We start from the raw sequence: 20576 nt of genomic DNA on the forward strand, positions 1-20576 counted from the left end.
TCCTTTTCCTGTTTTACATGATGCTAGGCACAAAAAACAGCTGCCACCGTAGTGGTGATTACATCACCCCATAGTGGCCACTGAGTTAGGCTCACCATACACATTACAATCTGACCATACAATCTCTGTACAATCATCTTTAGATCTACCAACACTATGTAAAATGAGGGCTTACCTGAACAATCCAATTCATTTAAATAAAATATGGCAGGCTCTTTTATTACAGGGATCAACAGATCAAGACAAGGAATATACCCACTGGAGTCAAAGGCAGCAAAAGAGTTCCCCATGCTTTCCACAACTAACAATTTGTTTGCAGGTTTGACTTTAAAGTAGATCTAAACCCAGTCCCTAAAATCTCATACATGTTTTCACATGTTAATGCCAGGTCAAAAGTTGTTTTTGTTTTATGTCTGCAGCTTTCATTTAAAGAATACCTGTGATCCTGACAAAAAGGTTCCTTTTCAGTCACTTCTTGCTCTGGACTGACAATTGTCTCACAACTGTGCAACTACACCCTGTACATGAAGACTACAAGAGGCCATGCTGACACACATTGAGCAGACGTGGCCCACTGTTGTTACTGTCAGCAAGACAGTCCACAGGAACAATTTACATGTGACGCTGCAGACAAGAAGGCTGAAAGAGGCTGGAGAAGATTATCAGCACTGAGATGGAAAAAAGTGAAAAAGGTATTTTATAAGAAAGACAAAAAAAAAAAAAAGAAAACATGTGGCTATAGTTTAAGGTACTCAGTATTCACGCAAAGTTAATGTCACCCAGTTAGAGTTTAGACCTACTCCTACATGAAGAGCCTAAGTAATGAGAACATATTGCACTTACATGGCCTCCAGTCCATCACATGTCACAGTGGTGGTAGTTAAGCAGTTCAGGATCTCAGTGTTGATGGCAGGAAGGAAGGCATATAGCCTATCCCGTATCCAAATAGATAGCGAACCGGGGGTCAGATTTTCTGGATCTTGCCTCAGTTTCTCCCACACTGCAGTCAACACATACGTTCTGCTGTGAGATGTAATGGATGAAGAAGGAATCTGAAAGACAGAAGCTTGTTAAAGTGATGCTGCATATCCTTCCAGGCCTAAGATTTCCAAAACTTTTTTAAAAGAACCTTTCACTGACATGCTCCCACCATACCTGGAAGTACTGTATTTCTCTTCGCTCCCCCAACAGCCAATCAAAGAAAGAGAAAACAATCGTAATGTACTACCAATGGGCCGGCTTTTTAAAGGGAACCTATGGCTTTATATTCAAAGGAAAAGAAAGTAACTTACCATACGATTGATTTTGTTCAACACAAATCCAATTGTGCCCAAACTGAGTTTGCTGAAGAAAAGTGAGAATGCTCCCTGCGTGAGGATCGCATCAGGGTTTGTAATGAAGCAGTTTAGGATGTTATAAATTGTGTTGTCTTCCACACTGCTCAACTGTGGATAGACAAACAAAATAAAACAATTTTAGAGAGATCCTGTCCCATTGTCCATGACACATTAAATATCACCCTGGCACTGCAGTTAAAGATAATTCACGTTTTAGATTTAGACCTCAAACTGTATGTGATAAAAGTGAGGAAGATAAACAATGCACCTGGTCCCTGCCATAATGAAAGATTTAGTATGTTTTGGGGCTTATTTAAAGCTGGGCACAGATATTATAATGTAATTATACAATCAGCTGCAATGTAGCAATAGTCAGAGGTATAAAGGTGCAGATATCAACCGACTACTTTATTTATCATCATAAGTGAAGGTGGGGGTTGAACAAAAGTTAACAGTGGTGGGGGGAAAGTGGACAGGCAATTAAGTGAACCCCTTCTTGAACACGGCAAGTCTTCGACGACGCAGTTGCTGAACAATGACCACAGTAATGTTTTCATTCATGAGATAAAAAACACAGTCAAACTTACGTCTACACAAGCATAGTGTTGAAAAGAAGTGCCGCACACATCATAATTTGGGCTTGCTAGAAGATTAACTAGATCATCACTAGTTAAAAACAAAAACAGAAATAATTATACAAAAAATAGTATAAATTGGAACAGAGTAATTGAAAGTATTATAAAGTGCATATAGTGTGAAAAATATTTTTAGAATGTCAAAAACACAATATAGAAACAGTTCAATGTTACAGTGCTACAAATATTCACTGTTTCCTCTGTGTAAAGGGTTACTCTATTTAAAAGTTATATATCAATATTAGATGGGCGGTAAGATTAGGTTATCAAGGTATATCTAGAGACAAAACCTATGTTTTGGAAGTTAAAAATATTTTTACTTAAAGTGGAACTTTCGTCAGAAAATTAAGTCCTGCTAGACCACTTCAGACTGGCCCCTTTTGCAGGTATAGCTATGTAAAACATTAAAAATACGTTTTCTATACTGTTTAAAATCCAGAAATACACTGTCTCACCCTCAGTTGCTCTCTATTTTTAGGCACTGTGCCGAATTCATAGAAGCCAATCTGCTGACAGCCTAATGATTTACCACTGCTCAGGGGCTCTGGGCTTCAACAAAATGTCAGCTTCCAGCAAGAAGGAACAGTAACAATGCTGGAGACAATTTTTTTTTTTAAGTTGTTATGGTTAAAGTTCCAATTTAAGGAAAGAGTGAATCTCAAGGGTTATTATTTTGGCATTCTGTATCCCGCTGGGTGAGGGGGCTTTACTTCCTGTCCTGTAGACACAACAAGTAGATGAAATCTCTCAAAACAACTGTGCCTATTGGAAGATTTTCTCTTTATTGCCATTCTGTTGAAACCCACCTTTCTCGTCCCAGTGGCAATGGTTAGAAGGACAAATAGAGAAAGTGAATCACCTCAGGAGGGACAAAGGTAGCAATAAAAAGGCCAATTACCTTACACAAAATGAAAATAAAAAAGTTTGGGCTTTAGATACACTTTGGGGAAAAATACTGGGTGACCATCTTAACAAGACCCAACGATAAGCTCTTAATTTAGAAGCCTCTGATGGAAGCATTTATTAATTTCTTTTGAGGCTAAATACTAGTTTCAGGGCAGTTTCGCTTCAGTGTAAGGCTGGATTCACACCTACACAGTTTTAGTGCTTTTTGCATTTTGCAGATTTGCACTACAGTCCATTTACCATGGTTTCCTATGGAACACGTTCTGTAGCACAAATTTACAAAATGCAAAAAGCACTAAAAATGTGAGTGAGAGAGTGACCGCTGTAATCACAGGCTTGAAGATACACATTCAGTTTCAGGAGGGTTTAGTAAGGGTCTTCAAATATATCCAAATCCAAGAACAAAAATGTGCTATATATTGCAGCCTACCAGTACCAGATATGATAGCTGAATTAGCATTTTTTTCAGATTTTTTTTACTTTATTTTTTATTCCTAACAGTAAAATTAATCCTGTGCTAGGATTACATTACTCACACACTGCACTATATTCAAGGGGTGGATCATGACTACAGAAAGCCTATCCCTCTTCTCATCTCTATAACATAGGAGGGGGTGTTCTGTAGTTCATGGAGGTAAACTGGGAAGGGCTGAAAATGTTGCTTGAGATAACACTGAAGAGTGCACAGGACACAGGACAGCAATTCTCTGGCAGGATCAACATGTCTTTTTTTTTGTTGCACTTATCAAACAGATAAAACAAAATGCTTTAAATCGTAAATTTAGAGAACCAAAAGGAATCAAGTAAAATTGTTAAGCTACACAGTTTAATTACATAACAAGTCACATAATTCTTTCTATGCTTCTGAGCATTAGGATACTCACAGTCCAACATAGGTGGAGCAGATATGAAGACCTGTTTCAGAGAAACATGCATAAATTAAGCACTGACTTATTCAGTTCTTACCTATATATTAGAAAAAAAATAATAATACCTTAATAGCATTATGTGTACTTACCAGATTCAATGTAAGAGGGGCACTGCAAAGTGTTAGATATAAAAGTTAATAATTTTGCTTTTGACAAACTTTTTTATGTTTCATCTCATGAAATATTAAATGAACATTTATAAAAACCTTTTTTTTTTTTCAAATCTTTATTTGAGCTCCTCTCTTTCAAGTATATACAGATAAAGATACAGACAAAAAGTCAATCCACTTAAAATGTATATTAAATTTTTTTTTTTTCTTAATATTGCTTTGCACCTTAGTTCCCAAACATCTCCCACACGTAGCAACAAAGAAGAAGAACGTTTTACTACTACCTACTGGATTTTTTATTTTAGTAAAACTCCACGGTTTGGTGGAATAAAAAGGGGGAAGTCTGCTAATAAAGACCCAAAAAAATCAAAGATATTGGTGGGGTAATCAAAAGACCATTTTCTCCACCCCAACTTAAAAATCTAATTTGTATATATGGCTGCCTATCCTGCTGCCACTCTAAATAATATTGGATACAATAAAATCCAGGAAATACTTTGTCTTCCAGATATTATTGCTCCAATATCCCACTGTGGCTGGTCACGGGACCAGATGACGAGGCATTTGGTCATATGACTAGCCTTTTTTTATGGCAGGTAATTATCTCTGGCTTGTATTTCCATCTACTGATTACATATAGCAGGGAAGTCAATAGGGCAAGGTACTGTCATCTAACTATAGATCCAATGTCATACTTGTGCACATCTTCTTTTTCTTTATATTTCTCTGGATAAGGCTCCATGCACACTACCACGACTTCAAAGTCGCAATCACTTTTCCACGATTTTGTGGATGCGATTTTTGCTGTGAATTCCGGGAATGCCTGTGTAACTCGCATCAAAGCTGCATCAAAGTAGTGCAGGGACCACTTTGAAGTCAGCACAACTTGAAGTGGCACTGATATGAATGGTTGTCATTCGAAATCATGGGGAACAACTTGTCAGTTCAACTTTGCAGTCACAGGACAACTCATAAAAAAGTGTGAAAGGGGCCTAAGGCTCCATTCACACTTGTATGACTCCAAAGTTGCGCTGACTTTGGAGTGCAACTATGGTGGGTGCAACTTGGATACGACTTTGGCCTTGACCAGTGATAATGGACAACTGTTGCACACAAGTTGCATTGTATAACATTCAGATACAACTTTCATGCAACTTTTGAGGGTTAACATTGAAGTCTATGGCCCTCAAAATCAGACCAGTTTCTGCAACTTTAAGTCATGCATATATGAATGGGTATCATTAGAAAACATGGGGGACGACTTGTCATGCAACCTTGATATCCAAAGCTGCATGACAAGTGTGAATGGAACCTAATACTTAGCCCTCAAAGACAATAGAAGCAGTGCACCAAAGAAAGCAGGCCACCCAATTTCACTGTCAAAGTGTTGGGATAACGGTGCAATAGTGTAATACAACAAACATGAACAGTCCAGAAGGCAGGGAACAAAGAACAGACTGGAGTCATCAGAAGTCAAATTGCAGTGTCAGGTAAACCAACAGTCAACAGTAAAAGGTCAACAAGATACATATATTGCCACTGATGTTGAATAATAAGACAAAATGACATGAGAAAAATGACAGAACTGGGACATGGAAAACACTTCATATTAAACAAATATTTAAAACATTGGTCTTATCATAAGACACTGAGATGTAAGAAAAAAGGCGCCCTCACAATTAGAGTATCCGTCGCTACAACTCCGGCTTCTGTTGTTGTTTCAAAGAACAAAGTGGTTATTTTTGGACTCTGTTTAGGAAAAACATAGTTTTAAGGTTACTGTCTGGTTTTTACTATGTTTTAACATAAAAACAACTGATGTTTTTAAAGTATAGCATTGCAAAGCCCCTATAGGGTTACAGTGAATATAAGGACACAGGAATAATGATGCCAAGAAAGGACATGCGCTAATAATTTTCCTGAAGTTGCTTTTTAAGCTGTTTTTGATTAGTGTAGGACAATAAAAATGTTGTGAGCATACTGGTACTTGAAAATTAGAAAATGCAACCGTTAAAATTTGAAAAGTGGAAAACCACACTCCAAAAGGTTTCTCAAGAAATTCAAGATATACTTAATAGGACTTTTTCAGTTTGCTAAATAGTATACCATTGTTTTTATTTTTATTTCTAATAAAAAAAGTGAATAAAGCTGAAAAATGTGAAGAGTGTGCACTATTTCAGTGTAAGGTGTGGTAAATTCCTTTAAATGTGCGTGTGTTCTTTTTTCCTCAAGGGTAGAAGGTGCTTCATGTTTTAAATTAAATATGGCTACCAAAGACAAAGTAATTTCTAGTATGTGCCCTGAGGCAATTTTTGAACCATAAAAGAAAAATATGTTTTTGAATGACATAGTGACAAAACTAAGACTGTCATCTAGGATTTAATCCAAAATGGGGAATTGCCCACTTTTTTTTCAGAAGTTCTATGTAGAACTGACCTGGGAGGAAATCAAGTGACCAAAAAATAGGGGGTGTGCTATTCAGTTAATACAATAGAGCTCACAACAATAGTTTTATTATGTTTGTTATGTTTGTCACTTTGCCTGGGATGTTAAGACACAGAAATGAATACGTTATTTAATGATACAAATAAGGGTCTAACCCAATGATGATATGTTTGGATACAGGATCTTCAACAAATCACAAAGAACTTTATGTGCCAAAACACCTAACTAATCTAAAAGGGCTCTTGGGGGTCTCTTGCTAACTTAAACATATGTATACTTTATGATTACTAAATCCGACAATTAGCCAAAATAAGGACATGATGGCAATTCTGTCTAAGCTGGACCTAGGGTTCTGCTGTTTTTACATTTACTGTTACATTTAGGTGCGTTCCTTTGTGCAGAAGCATAAGGAGTTAGATGAAAGCAGCATGTTGTCTAACCCAGTGTTTTTCAACCTCAGTCCTTAAGTACCCCTAATGAGCCATGTTTTGGGAACTTCCCTTAGATAAAATAGCTCTTATCAATACCATGTCATTGATATTGATTTAAAGCAACTGTGTAAAGTAAAGGAAAACCTGAAAACACGGCCCGTTGGGGCTACTTGCAGACTAAATTTTAGGACCACTAGTCTAACCATACAGCCTGGGACTTACACCATTTTCTTTATCTGCTCATTATGGCCCATTTAGCCGTCAACTAGTAAGTGAAGGTCTAGTTTGTCTTCTATCATATAAAGTGCTGGAAATGTAACTAGGAAGTTCAATATTATGAGGTTGACGTTCAATATTTTGTCAATGGAAATCATACTATGGACCCTGAAGCACTAAGACTAGACAAGTTCTCTAAGACTGGTGAAAAAAGGCCCCTTAACATTCAGTAATCAAAAATGTTGATGCCTTAATATTGTGATCCTTTGACCTTCAAGTACTATGTTATTTTTATGGTGTAACTTTTACCCAGGCCCCAACTTCAAAGTGAGCAACACAAACAGACACACATCTGGTCATTTCATATACAGAACAAGAATTCTCCAATCCCGGTCAGCATATAGAAAACAATAAATACACATTTTAAATACTTACATCATTCGGGTTTCCTTCCTCTCCATTTATACAGTGATCTAAACATAACACAAATGACAATTACTATTTATTTTGAGCGAGACTTAGAAATATAAGAATTGTTCATTGTGTATACTTTGTTAATAAAACATGTGATCTGATACGTGAGTACTTGCTATGGGTTATTACAGATTGTTATAAACCACCTTTAGCTTATTGCAAAACACAAGAAGGCACACTTTGTGCCATATGGAAGGCTTAACCTGTGTGTATGGTATGTTTTCTTTACCGTAACAGATGCGAAAATGTGGTATAGACTTCCAATAGAGCTACTCCTAGCCAACTCTGTTGATGGTTTTAAAAAAAGTCTGGATGTGTTTCTAAATGCGCAAAATATTATTGGCTATTAATATTTATAAGAAATAACACTATTAATTGTTAACCTGGGGAGTATCTGAGGTCAGTAAAGAAGTTCTTCCTTGTTCAAGCAAATTTGATCACACTTCCTTTAGATTTTTCAGTTATTTATTTTAAGCCCATACAAGCCATACAAAGCAGGGACCAGTAAAATTTCAATCCATGTATGGGCACTGTGGTTGTACAGAAGTCGATCTATGAATCGACTTCTGTACAACCGCCCTATCAGATTTCCCTGACTTCATCAGCACTGCAGGCTAAAGCCTGCAATGCTGATCAGTGTATTCTGATGGCAGGGAAGTCTCTCTGCTGTCAGAATACAATAATTCACCTGGCAGTATTCCCCATCCACATTGAGTGTTTGGATATGGGTATCAAGCCTTTTTTTTTTTTTTTGTATTCAACCCACTGGTTGATTTAAAAAAAGACTCATCTATGGGCTGCCTTAGGCCCCTTGCACATATGTGGACTGTTTGCCCGTTTTTCATTTATCCATTGATGGAGGAAAAATGGACATCAAATAGTTGTAAATGGGTGATCATCCATTTACATCCGTTTACATCCACTTTTTGGAACAAACCAAATCTTTATTTTTCTTCCATTAAAAAAATGTATCGGATGAAAAAACGAATGTAAACGGACAAACGTAAGTTTTTGCATGAAAAAATGGCTTTGAGACTCAAGTGGTTAAGGACTCTAGCTGAAGAATGTAAAAAACGGATGTAAAAATGGATGAAAAACTGCTAAAAAACTGATATAAACTTCATCCATTTTTTTCTTTGAAAAAACTTTACTCAACTGATAAAATGAACGGTCCACATGTGTGAAAGGGGCCCTGGTCTTTTAGCTGAATTAGATTTTTCAAACTGACTTTATTTACAGAACAAAATGTCAATAAAGAGCAAAATGTTTCAAATAATATTTTAAAATGAGCACACAGGCTTTGGATTTGGGAATAAGGTACATGTAGTTCCAGCATATCCAAGTGACTAGTATATCATTAAACATGGTATTGTATGATATCCCTTCAGTCGTGTGCCAAGCCAACATCTAGACTAATTTCTCCATAGTGCTCTATAGTCCTATTTTAATAATTAGGCCAGGTTAGTTTCCAACAAACAAAAGTCTAACAAAAGTACAATAAAGTAGTACAATAATACAATTTAAAAAAAACTTACTTGAAAGCAGTATTCCTGATATAAAAAAAAGGACAGCTAAGGCCGATATCCTGGCCATCCTACCAGACACTTGTCTTTGTCTGTGCTCCTCGTTCTACTGTAGAGTAAACGTATTTGAGTTATTTAGTTATTGATATAAACTGGTTGATTAACTGTCACAGAGGTATGCATGTTACCTAATCTCAGTTTAGAATTATTATATCAGCGTAGTGTAAGTGTAGGACCAGCGGAAATAACTCCTGAACATTCTATCTGAAAATTAAAATAAGGAACTGGTACAACATGACCCAGCCCATATAATTCTAAAGCTTTCTGTATCCTTGTCATGCTGTGGAAAACCATTCTACAGAGAATTTAAAAGCATTTAATAGAAAACTGTAATGGCTTATATTCAATTTTATTTAATTTTTTAATGTTTATAAATGAATATTTTATTTCATTGCTTTCATTAAGGCATATGTATAGACAACATCACTTTTTTACATTTTTTATTGTGTTTTAAAGGGTTAAAATCCCTGCTGGTTTATTTTTTGCTCTTTGGGTCCAATTCGGGGAAATTTCCCTATATTTCCTGTTCCAAAGACACAGCAGGAAGTTAGAGGTGAAAGGTGAATTCCTCTCTTAGACAGTTGTCCCCGGGAACAAGTGGCACCATTAGAGGATTTACCCTTATCGCTTGTTCTGGGGACAACTTTTGGGTCTCTCACCTTATTTCTGGATGACAATGGTCATCAGTACAAATAAAGGGTGTCTCGCCCCATTGGGAACACAGACAGCAATGAAAATTGACAGCGGTCTAATCCTTCCCCACACCATCCAAAACTAAGATTATTGCCCATTTTAAAGTAAAAATATCCCAAAACATTATTTTAGAAAGATACTTTTAACAAAGGGGGTGCAAAGCACTGACTTTTTACTTCGGCTCCTACTACTACTACTACTAATGGCTGTTTCTAAGTAAAAATCTATACGGGTTCAAATGAGCAAGTATAGCCATGGGGGCCTGTCCTTTCTCCAACTCATTCAGCTGTGTTTTTGTTATGAATAGACATAAATAACAGAAGATTATATTGTAAGGGCTCGCAGCATATAACTAAATCATTACATTGTTTAAATGCATCCATATTTAAATAAATTCATAGGAACATTTTGCAGGCAAGATTACTAAGTATACAAACCAAACTGCATGATAGTATTTGGGAATCATCTAACGTTTTTAAATTTTAACATTTTAGAAGGCAGTAATGTATCATTTTATTTATGTGCTACATGTATGCTCTACAGGTTTGCACTTACATAACCAGAACAAACACTATTCCAACAACAACAAAAAAAACCTTTGGGAGTGGCTATTTACATTTTCTTTAAGTGTTTCTTCACTCTAAATCAATAGCACAACCCTTCTTAGAAATTCTACTGGGGTGAAATTCTTTATATATCTGCCATCAATCCAAATGGAGTATAAAAGCCGTATCAGTGTTAATTACTGTGAAACCGATGATCATAATTAATAACATGGACACCACATACTGTTGAATATGCAAAAGCCACTATGCATAACGGTAGTATGACACGTCTCAAACTAGATCGGCAGACATATACATTTTCTTTTCTTTTCTTGCTTAGCCCAAGATCTGTTTTTTAAGGTGGAATTTAAAACACTTTGTTCTTAATTGCAATAGGATATTAAAGGAGATATTTAGACAGAACTGATTGTTTAAGCTAGCCTTATACATCGACAATGATTGGATGGCCATGAAATATGCAATTGTTTTTGGTGGCTTTTTGGACCAGCTTCCACCTTAAACAGGGAATTCATGCTTGGAGAATAGCTAACAGTTCCAGTTCTTACTTATCTTGGGTGAAACAATAGAAATTCATTTTCAAACTTGTTTGTTGTTGTTATCCCGGAGAATGCTTTTTCGAGGTTTGGCACTGCCACAAAGACATTATATGGACCTGACTTGCCATCTAATGTTTGTGGGTATCAAAATAAAAGTTATCTGTATTATAAATATGCCAATGCTTAAAATGTAAAAAATAATAATAATGCAATTATGAAGGAAACAGGTATTATCTAGTAATTACAGTTCTTTTAAATATCTATAGGGGTGGTGGTGCATCAAGGGGTCCCCCCCCAAAAAAAAGATGCAACCCCAAAGCAATGTTCTGGCACCTTGCAAAAATATATAAACTAGGAATTTATTAAGTACATATAATGCCATAAGCAATTAAGATATTTTTAAAAATTATTATTTGAATGAGAAATAATTATTCAGGATTTTGTTTCTCTTAAAATAAATTGCAAATATAAAATATATATTTATTTTGTCCTAATTTAATTAAGAATTAATAAAGTTGAAATATATACCTCAAATCAAATATTTGTTTTAGTTCCCTAAAGTTGCAAAAGTAAAAATGCATTTGTAACAAAAGGTCTTTTCTTAAATTGTGATGGTCCAGTATTTATCTGGATCATCCATTCTATTGTCATTAATGCTTATTGATTGAGTAGGTATAGGTAATGCAGCTATTGAGAGTTGAAGGAGCACTTACTCTGGATTTCAGTCCTGTGCACCTGTCCTTAGAAGAAATCAGATGTAGACTGGTGCTTTTTCACCTACATAAGGAGTACTTATAGCCTGACATAAGGCTTAAGGTTGCAGCTCTAAGCTATTTGGACAGCAGTCAAATGGCCCAACCCAGATAAAGGCTGTTCCATGTGTCACTGCATTCCTAGCTTGTGCTTTACATCAGGGGACATTCTCTGGCCTTAGGTACCTTTCTCTGTCCCTGCCCTGTACCTGAGGGATTAAAAGATAGGACCCCTTGTTGTAAGTAGGTCATAGCACTCCAGAAAGAGGGGGTTATTTTTCTTCAGAAATAACTGAATAAAATATCACCTATAAAATATGACCACATATGATTTTTTTTAGTTTTCAGTTACATTTTTAACTTTTTTTTTTTGTTCATTATTTTACCAGTTCTGTATTTTAAAAAAAAAAATTTTTTATGTCTTGTCCCCTTATTTCAACAATTTTGTCATTTTATTTATTCTTTTAAAGAGGGGTTATACTTCCCCTCCTGTATTCCAAGCACATTTATAAATAAATTGGCTGCACGTTCGCCTCACATATTTGCCTGTTCAAAAAAACATTAGTGGAAGTCTAATATACGAATGTGAAAAAGTGATTGGTGCAACATTCACTCTGTTTAAAAGTGGGAAAAAAGCCACTCTCTATGTTCTCTCAACATGTGTTTTTTGCATATGCACCAGGCTAAGACAGCTAAAGATTGCGTTACCCAATGAAAGTGCAGGAATTGGCTGTGGAGACCTGTATGCATAATGATGAATCTGTGCTCAGTTTTGGGTGACCAAATGTATTTAATTACTGTACTTTTTTAATTATAAAATATAAAGGTTAGAAAATCTAAGTGACCCTCTCTTCTAGTGCTACCGAACTGGCACACCACAAATGGTGACTGGTATCTACCATGGCACTGAGCATCAAGCCTTTTGCTATAACTTTTATTGCTTGGGTGGGGTTGCATCAAGGGGGTGCCCCCCAAAAAAGGGGCAACCCCCAAAGCAATGGTGATAATTTTGGCAACTGGCTCCTTGGCACTCTCAGTGCTTCTTGGTGGGGCAGTGACATGAAAGCTTATTGATCTCCCATTATAGTAACAGTTCACCAGTGTACATGGGTATGATATAGATATGAGTTAACAACAAAGACCATTGCTAAAACTTTTCACAATTTGTACAATTCCTAACATAGGCTAAAATGTATCGTTTAGTATCTGAATAAATACCACTATGGGTGTACTCTTCATCCATCCTGGCTAAGATTCTAAAAGGTTCTAAAGGCTAAAGGTCTCACTGAGCAATATGTGTGCACATGAAATGGAATCGTGCAGGAAACTGCAGGAAAAAGGGGCTGTACTCTCCATGGGTTCCCTCTGATACCATAGATACTAAATTTTACCATAAGGGAAAAATATTAATACTTGCTGTAATGAAAAAACTCACTCTTGTGCATTATTGGGGATTATTCACTAAAACTACATGGTGCAAAATCTGATGCAGCTGACCATAGAAACCAATCAGCTTCCAGTTTTTTTGTCAAAGCTTACAGTGATATTAAAGTCTTGTCTTTTGTTTTTTTTAAATAACAAACATATCATACCTACCTGCTCGGTGCAGTGGTTTTACACAGAGCAGCCAAGATCCTACTCTTCTTGAGTCCCTCGCCATCGCTCCTGGCCCCTCCTCTCCTGGTGAATGCCCCCACAGCATGCATCTTGCCACGAATCAATGCCCATCAGTGCCACCCATCAGTGCCGCCTATCCATGCTCACCAGTGCCACCTATCTGTGCCCAGTGCCCACCAGTGCCACCCATAAGTGCCACCTATCAGTGCTCATTATTTCCACATATTAGTCTCACCTGCCAGTGCCCATAAGTGCGGAATATTCGTGATTCCTCATAAGTGCCACCTAATCAGTGCCCATAAGTGCCACCTTTTTTTCAAAATTTTTGGTCTTTTTTTTTAGGAAAAAATTAAAAAGCCCAGGAGTGATTTAATACCACCAAAAGAAAGCCCTATTTGTGTGAAGAAAATGTAAAAAATGTCACATGGTTACAGTGTAGCATGACCGCGAGTTCATTGCCATCTGATGTTTGTGGGTATCAAAATAAAAGTTATCAGTATTAAAAATATGGCAATGCTTAAGCACTTAAGCTCCGGACCATTTTCCAGCTAAAGGACCAAGCCCCTTTTTGCGATTCAGCACTGCGTCGCTTTAATTGACAATTGCGCGGACAAAACAAAATTGACGTCCTTTTTTTCCCCACAAATAGAGATTTCCTTTGGTGGTATTTGATCACCTCTGTGGTTTTTATTTTTTGCGCTATAAACAAAAAAAGAGTGACAATTTTGAAAAAAACATTTTGCTATAATAAATATCCCCCTAAAATATATAAAAAAACATTTTTTTTCCTCAGTTTAGGCCGATATGTATTCTTCTATATATTTTTGGTAAAAAAAAAATCGCAATAAGCGTTTTTTGATTGGTTTGCACAAAAGTTATAGCGTCTACAAAATAGGGGATAGTTTTATAGCATTTTTATTATAATTTTTTTTTTTACTAGTAATGGCAGCGATCAGTGATTTTTATTGTGACTGCGACATTATGGCGGACACGTCAGACAATTTTGATACATTTTTGGGACCATTAGCATTAATACAGCAATCGGTGCAATTAAAAATGCACTGATTACTGAAAAATGTCACTGGCAGTGAAGGGGTTAACCACTAGGGGGCAGTGTAGGGGTTAAGTGTGTGTGTTTTTTTTAACTGTAAGGGGGGGGTGGCTTGGTGTCTGACATCACTGATCGTCTTTCCCTATAACAGGGAACAGACGATCAGTGACAGCCTCAGTAGGAAGCACGAGGAGAGGTTTGTTTACACATACCTCTCTTTGTTCTTCAGCTCTGTGACCCGATCGCCTGACACCAGCGGCGATCGGGTCCATGGGTCCCGCGGCCACTGTCATGGAGCTCAGGACCGTGTCGCTATTGTGCCGGCGGCGGCGCGCTAGCAACCCATGGCTGGGCACTTAAAGGGCAATGTACGTGTACGTGCTTGTGCCCAGCTGTGCCATTCTGCCGACGTACATCGGCGTGAGGCGGTCCTTAAGAGGTTAAAATGTAAAATAAAATATTAATGCAATTATAAACGGAACAGGTATTATCTAGCAATTACAGTTATTTTAAATATATATATATATAGGGGTGGTGGTGCATCAAGGGGTCTCCCCCCCCAAAAAAAGATGCAACCCCAAAAGCAATGAGGTGATTAAGGAGCGCTTTATTGGGAACCTCCACACAAGAACATCACGCCACAGTACTGAAAAAAAAATTAACAGGTATTTGGGTATATACAGTATATAGCTGCCAGGAATGAATGAATGAACGGATCAAGCTGAACATTCACTGTTCTGCTGTTTGGATAAGATTTGAATTAGTCATTTGAGGGTTTAGTGGGTCATTCCTCCCCTCCCACTATACAATCCCACAATGCATTGCTTGAGCCGTCATCGGTCAGTGTTGATTCACAATAAAGTTTCTGCCCACACATTATAAACATCTGCTTTTCCAGAAGTCTTTTATTAGTGAGTTCATGGATTTAGTGAGTGTGAGGGACAGCTGACATTTGTTGAAGGTATAGACAAGTTAGTGCAGTGTAATTTCAAGTATCATGTTATATACAGTTCTATAGTTTAGAGCTAAATACACTGTAGTCAGTGCTATAGAGTACTATACAGTGTGCTGTATATTTGCTATTGATACTTTGTGGCGGCTTGCAGCTTGTATGGCTAGGGAGAATGGAGTGTAAGCCCCCCTGCATTCACTGCAATCTAACCTCTTGACGCCGACATACCACGAATATGCGTCCCCACTGCACTGGGCTTTTTTTCCGTGGGGCTGCATATATGCATATGCCCATTTGTGCTGGGAGCATGCCGCAAAGCGCGCTCCCGGCACAGAGACCAGGGTCTCACTGAGACCCGAGGCCCGTACTAACAATCAGGATTGCTGTGATGACCTCTGATTGGCTATCACAGTGATCAATCACTGTGAAGCCCACCCCTGTGTTTCTCTCTCTGTGAATGGAGAGGAAGGATACATTGTATCTTTGTCTCCCCTTGCAGAGAGAGAGAGAAAAAAAAAGTGTGTGTAAAATAAATAAATATAAAAAAAAAATAAAGAAAAATTAACTAGATCAAGGTTTTATCTAGGTCAGTGCCAGGGTTAGTGTCTGGGTCAAGGTCTGGGTCAAAGGTCAAGGTCAGGGTCAAAAGTCCAGGTCAGTATATTTTGACCCCTGGGGCGTTTTTCAGATGCTTTAGCGTTAAATAAAGCACCTGTAAAGCACTTGAAAGAAGCCTCATCTGCAATCCCAATGTGAAAGCCCAAGTGCTTTAAGAGCCCTTTCACACTGCCAGCGCCCGAAAAATGCTGGTAAAGCGACGCTTAACCACTTGACCACTGGGCACTTAAACACCCTTAATAACCAGATCAATTTTCAGCTTTCGGTGCTCTCACATTTTGAATGACAATTACTCAGTCATGCAACACTGGACCTATATGAAATTGTTGTCCTTTTTTTCACACAAATGGAGCTTTCTTTTGGTGGTATTTAATCACCGCTCGGTTTTTTATTTTTTGTGCTATAAAAGAAAAAATACAGAAAATTCTGTAAAAAAATGAATTTTTCTTTGTTTCTGTTATAAAATTTAGCAGATTAGTAATTTTTTCTTCATAAATTTTGGCCAAAATTTATACTACTACATATCTTTGGTAAAAATAAGTACAAATTGGTGGATATTATTTGGTCTTTGTGAAAGTTATAGAGTCCACAAGCTATGGTGCCAATATCTGAAAATTGATCACACCTGAAGTACAGACAATTCTTGAGACCCTAACATGCCAGAAAAGTACAAACACCCCCCAAATGACCCCTTTTTGGACAGAAGACATTCCAAGGTATTTAGTAAGAGGCATGATGAGTTTTTTGAAGTTGTCGTTTTTTCCCCACAATTCTTTGCAAAATCAAGATTTTTTTTACTTTTTTTTTTTCACAAAATTGTCATATTATCAGTTTATTTCTCACACACAGCATATGCATACCACAAACTACACCCCAAAACACATTCTGCTATTACTCCTGAGTACGGCGATACCACATGTGTGAGACTTTTACACAGTGTGGCCACATACAGAGGCCCAACATGCAGAGAGCGCCATCAGGCGTTCTGGAGCACCCAGGACAATTCTGACATTTCTCTCCTACATGTAAAAATCATCATTTATTTGCTAGAAAATTACATAGAATCCCAAAAAATTATATATGTTTTTTTAGAAAACACCCTGGAGAATACAATGGTGGTCGTTGCAACTTTTTATCTCGCACGGTATTTGCGCAGCAATTTTTCGAATGCTTTTTTTTGGAAAAAAAACAGTTTTGTGCTAAAAAAACAAAAAAAAAAAACAGTAAAGTTAGCCCAATTTTTGCATAATGTGAAAGATGAAGTTACGCTGAGTAAATAGATACCTAACATGTCACTCTTCAAAATTGCACACGCTCGTGGAATGTCACCAAACCTCGCTACTTAAAAATCCCCATAGGCGACGATTTAATTTTTTTTTACTGGTTACATGTTTTGAGTTACAGAGGAGGTCTAGTTCGCTTCTGCATGCGAGCACATGGGGACAGGGGCGCTTTAAAAAAAATGTATTTGTTTTATTGTTCATTTTACTTTATTTATTTTAGTTTGAATTTTTTTTCCCCAAAAATAAATTTTTTGATCACTTTTATTCCTATTACAAGGAATGTAAACATCCCTTGTAATAGGAATATGGCATGACAGGTCCTCTTTACAGTGAGATATGGGGTCAATAAGACCCCACATCTCACCTCTAAGAGCATTGCAGAGTGTTGCTGTTTAGTTTTATTAATTCACCTAAGTACCACAATTCACAGCTTATAGTGCACCCAGGCACCTTTCCCCCTCATCTCCAGGCTCGTCTTCCCTTATTTGCAAATAAAAAATGCCTGCATCATGTCTGGGAAACCAACAAGGAGAGGCAGAGGTTCATGTGCAACATTGAGGGGGCAAGCAGCCAAAGTAATGGTCATGGACGTGGTCGATTATCTGCAGACAGTACACGTTTGCCCCTTTTTGAGTGCTGGGTCTGCTTTACAGCCACGGCATGTGGAGGAGGTGGGGTAGAGGGGCTAACCAAGCCATCCTCATTCTCCTCCTTTACCCTAGACCCAGATTAGCTCACAGACCATCACAGATATCTAGGTGGCATATTTTGATTCCCCATCACAGCTGCTCCTTTTACTGCAACGCCAACTAGCATGGAGGAGTTGGATGAATTATTTGAGCACGCTGCAACCTCTTTCCCCTACTTGCTGCAAGAGGTTGCACAGCTGATAATTGTATATAATATTGGTTTTGATGTTGAGGAGGAGGAGAGTAGCAGGAGTGTAGAGGGAGGAGACACCAGTCATGGGCAATCAACTAAAAGTGATGTTCCCCGCAGTCGTAGCATACTGCCAAGTTGCCTCCAGTGATGAAGAGAGAGGTAATGGTGAGGTCCCTGTACATTATTTTTAGTCTGTGCCTTAAGTGGTTAAAGAGTGGCAATAGCATCGGTCATTTGGGTGCCACCTGCATGAAAAGATATGTGACCTCTCACCATGCAGCTTGTTTGGAGCAGCACCAGAAAAGCTGCACATCAGGAAAAGGGCCTTCTCGCCCTTCCAGCTCCTCCCATTCCATTTCTACCCCCACAATACACCATGCCTTCTCAGCAGCCTCCAGCAATAGGAATGACAGTATAGAAGAGGTGTCAGAGGTCTGCTCTTTGGTTCCTCCAGTAGGGAAAAGGGTATGGATGGGACAACACAGAGTAGGGGTAGGGATAGGCAAAAACCATGCTTCAATTCTGCCAACACCCCACCACCAGCTGTAGCATTGAGCAGGAAAATTCAGCTGACCTAGCTGCAAGAGCAAAAAAGAAAATATACCCTAGCCACCCAATGTCCAGCTTCTAAATGCCAGCTTGGCCAAATTTCTGTCTTTACAACTGTTTCAACTGGTGGAATCTGCGCCTTTTGAGAACTTGCAGGATCTGCTGTACTGACGTGGCAGCTTCCCAGCTGTCATTTCTATGGCATAAGGCCATCCCTACACTTCACCATCACATAGAAGGCAATGTATCCATCTTGCCTTACCTGCATGCACCTGTACTTGCAGGACTATGCATCTGTGGTCATATGGACCTTGCTGATCGCATGGTCCAGCAAGTACAGGTAGCACATGCTGGACCATGCTAGTACAGGGACAGGTAGTACTTACTTGCTGTCTGCTGGCAGTTGGGAAGGATGCATGACATGGCTCACGGAGCTTGTTCTTCTGTTCCTCATCCTTGCAGTGACAGTGGCAAAGCTGTTTGCACTACTTCCTCAATGCCCTCCTCCACTGAGTCATCTTCTGAACCACCAGTTCCCTATGAGGGTTCGAGAGGCTGTGCAAGAGATGCAGTGGTTCTTGGATAGGTACCCAGTTTTACAAAATCTTCTAAGGGAAACCAGGAGGAGAAATTGACTTTGGCCATGCTGCAGTGACTCCACACGAAGTACAGAGTCATCAACGAGTACCTGTGTGAGTATGGCACAAGAATAGGCTGAGGGGTTCCTTTTCCCCACATCAGTGGCTGCTGGTACAGGATACATGTTCTATATTGTCATTGTATGAGGAGGTATAGTAAGCCATGACAATGCATGCTACCATGACACTTTACTAGTTGTTTTTCTGCTGGAGTATACACTGTGTGTGAAATCATGGACAGGGCACTTGAGGCAAAGCAGCAGGAGGAAGAGCAGAACTTTCTTTCATCATGGGGGCTCAATCTATGTAGGCACCATCCATGTGAGGCCACCGCAGGCACAGGAGGAGGAGGAGTAAGGTTGTTGTAGGGGCATTAAGGCTGAAAATTACATGGGGCAGACTTCCAGAGGTGGGTTTTTTATACCTCCAAAACCCCCGGGAGTGGTAGTGGTAGATCACCCTGCCCCTGTAGAGGGAGCACAGGATGAAACATCTGAAGTACAGTCTACTGAAGAACCTGTGTTACACATTTCCAGAGGCTGGCAGGTTAATGTCTAATGGACAAGGTGTCACTGAGCCTCCTGTGGAGCAGTGGTGAAGGGCGCACATGAGCAATGCCTTTAAAATGTTTCAGTCCTCAGCACTCAGGGTTGTCTGCTGCAAGCATCTGCACAGTGTCTGTCACACATGGTCGCTGATTGTCTGGGTCAAAAGTGAATGTAGATAGCCTTTGAATAGACAACCCCCTGGACTACTTGTTCACACAGCTGGACAACTAGCCAGAGCTTATGTAGTATGTGATTGAGCTGTAGGGCTGTCCTTTAGCCAGCAGGATCTCTGAATGTGAAGATTTTGTGAAAAACAAAAGAGTGCATCTGTTAACGGACATTGTTGACCAGCTGACATTTTTGAAAATGAATCAGTCCTGGAATAGGCAGCAGCTACCAGTCTTCTGATGCAGATACTGCTGATTAAATGCATGTGAGGAATCCTGTCACCCTCCCAGATCTTTAGTTTTTTCTGCATCCCAAGCTTCTCCTTTCACCACGGCAGGCCATAAAAAAGTCTCAGGTGTTGCCACCATAGTCATGTCCAGTCCCCAATCAGCATTACCCAGCCACTGTGAGTGCATCCTTCTAACTACCACTGTTAACATCTCATGCCTCTGATGTAGGCCTGTTACCTTACAAAAATCGAGACATACAGTATTTGAAGCAGTATTCATGTAGCACCACAAATTTTTCTGCAGCTGTTTAACAGTTGAAAAGGCTGTAATATTTTTTTTTTTTACAATAGTCTATCCTGTGCCCTGCAGGAAGAATTCTGTCTGGTTATGTTGTTTGTTTGGGCACCACCAACACCCAATGCCCAAT

General features: G+C 38.6%; 1 protein-coding gene across 1 annotated transcript in view; it reads right to left on the reverse strand.

Annotated features, from left to right (window-relative positions):
• LOC143925739 (uncharacterized) overlaps positions 1–11691 on the reverse strand; it is a 77687-nt gene extending 65996 nt beyond the window's left edge. Inside the window, exons 1-9 of the mRNA XM_077450191.1 lie at positions 11575–11691; positions 9019–9115; positions 7445–7482; positions 5595–5666; positions 3897–3918; positions 3763–3793; positions 1925–2003; positions 1293–1445; positions 844–1052 (exon numbers count right to left, since the gene is read on the reverse strand). Of these exons, the coding sequence (XP_077306317.1) occupies positions 844–1052; positions 1293–1445; positions 1925–2003; positions 3763–3793; positions 3897–3918; positions 5595–5666; positions 7445–7482; positions 9019–9076 (662 nt within the window). The 5' untranslated portion in view covers positions 9077–9115; positions 11575–11691. The remainder of the gene's footprint in view (positions 1–843; positions 1053–1292; positions 1446–1924; positions 2004–3762; positions 3794–3896; positions 3919–5594; positions 5667–7444; positions 7483–9018; positions 9116–11574) is intronic.
• Positions 11692–20576: the final 8885 nt, after the last annotated feature.

The sequence above is a fragment of the Lithobates pipiens genome, unplaced genomic scaffold (genome assembly GCF_037356315.1).
Source record: "Lithobates pipiens isolate NorthernLeopardFrog02 unplaced genomic scaffold, aLitPip1_a1.2 Scaffold_22, whole genome shotgun sequence".
In the NCBI taxonomy this organism is placed as follows: domain Eukaryota; kingdom Metazoa; phylum Chordata; class Amphibia; order Anura; family Ranidae; genus Lithobates; species Lithobates pipiens.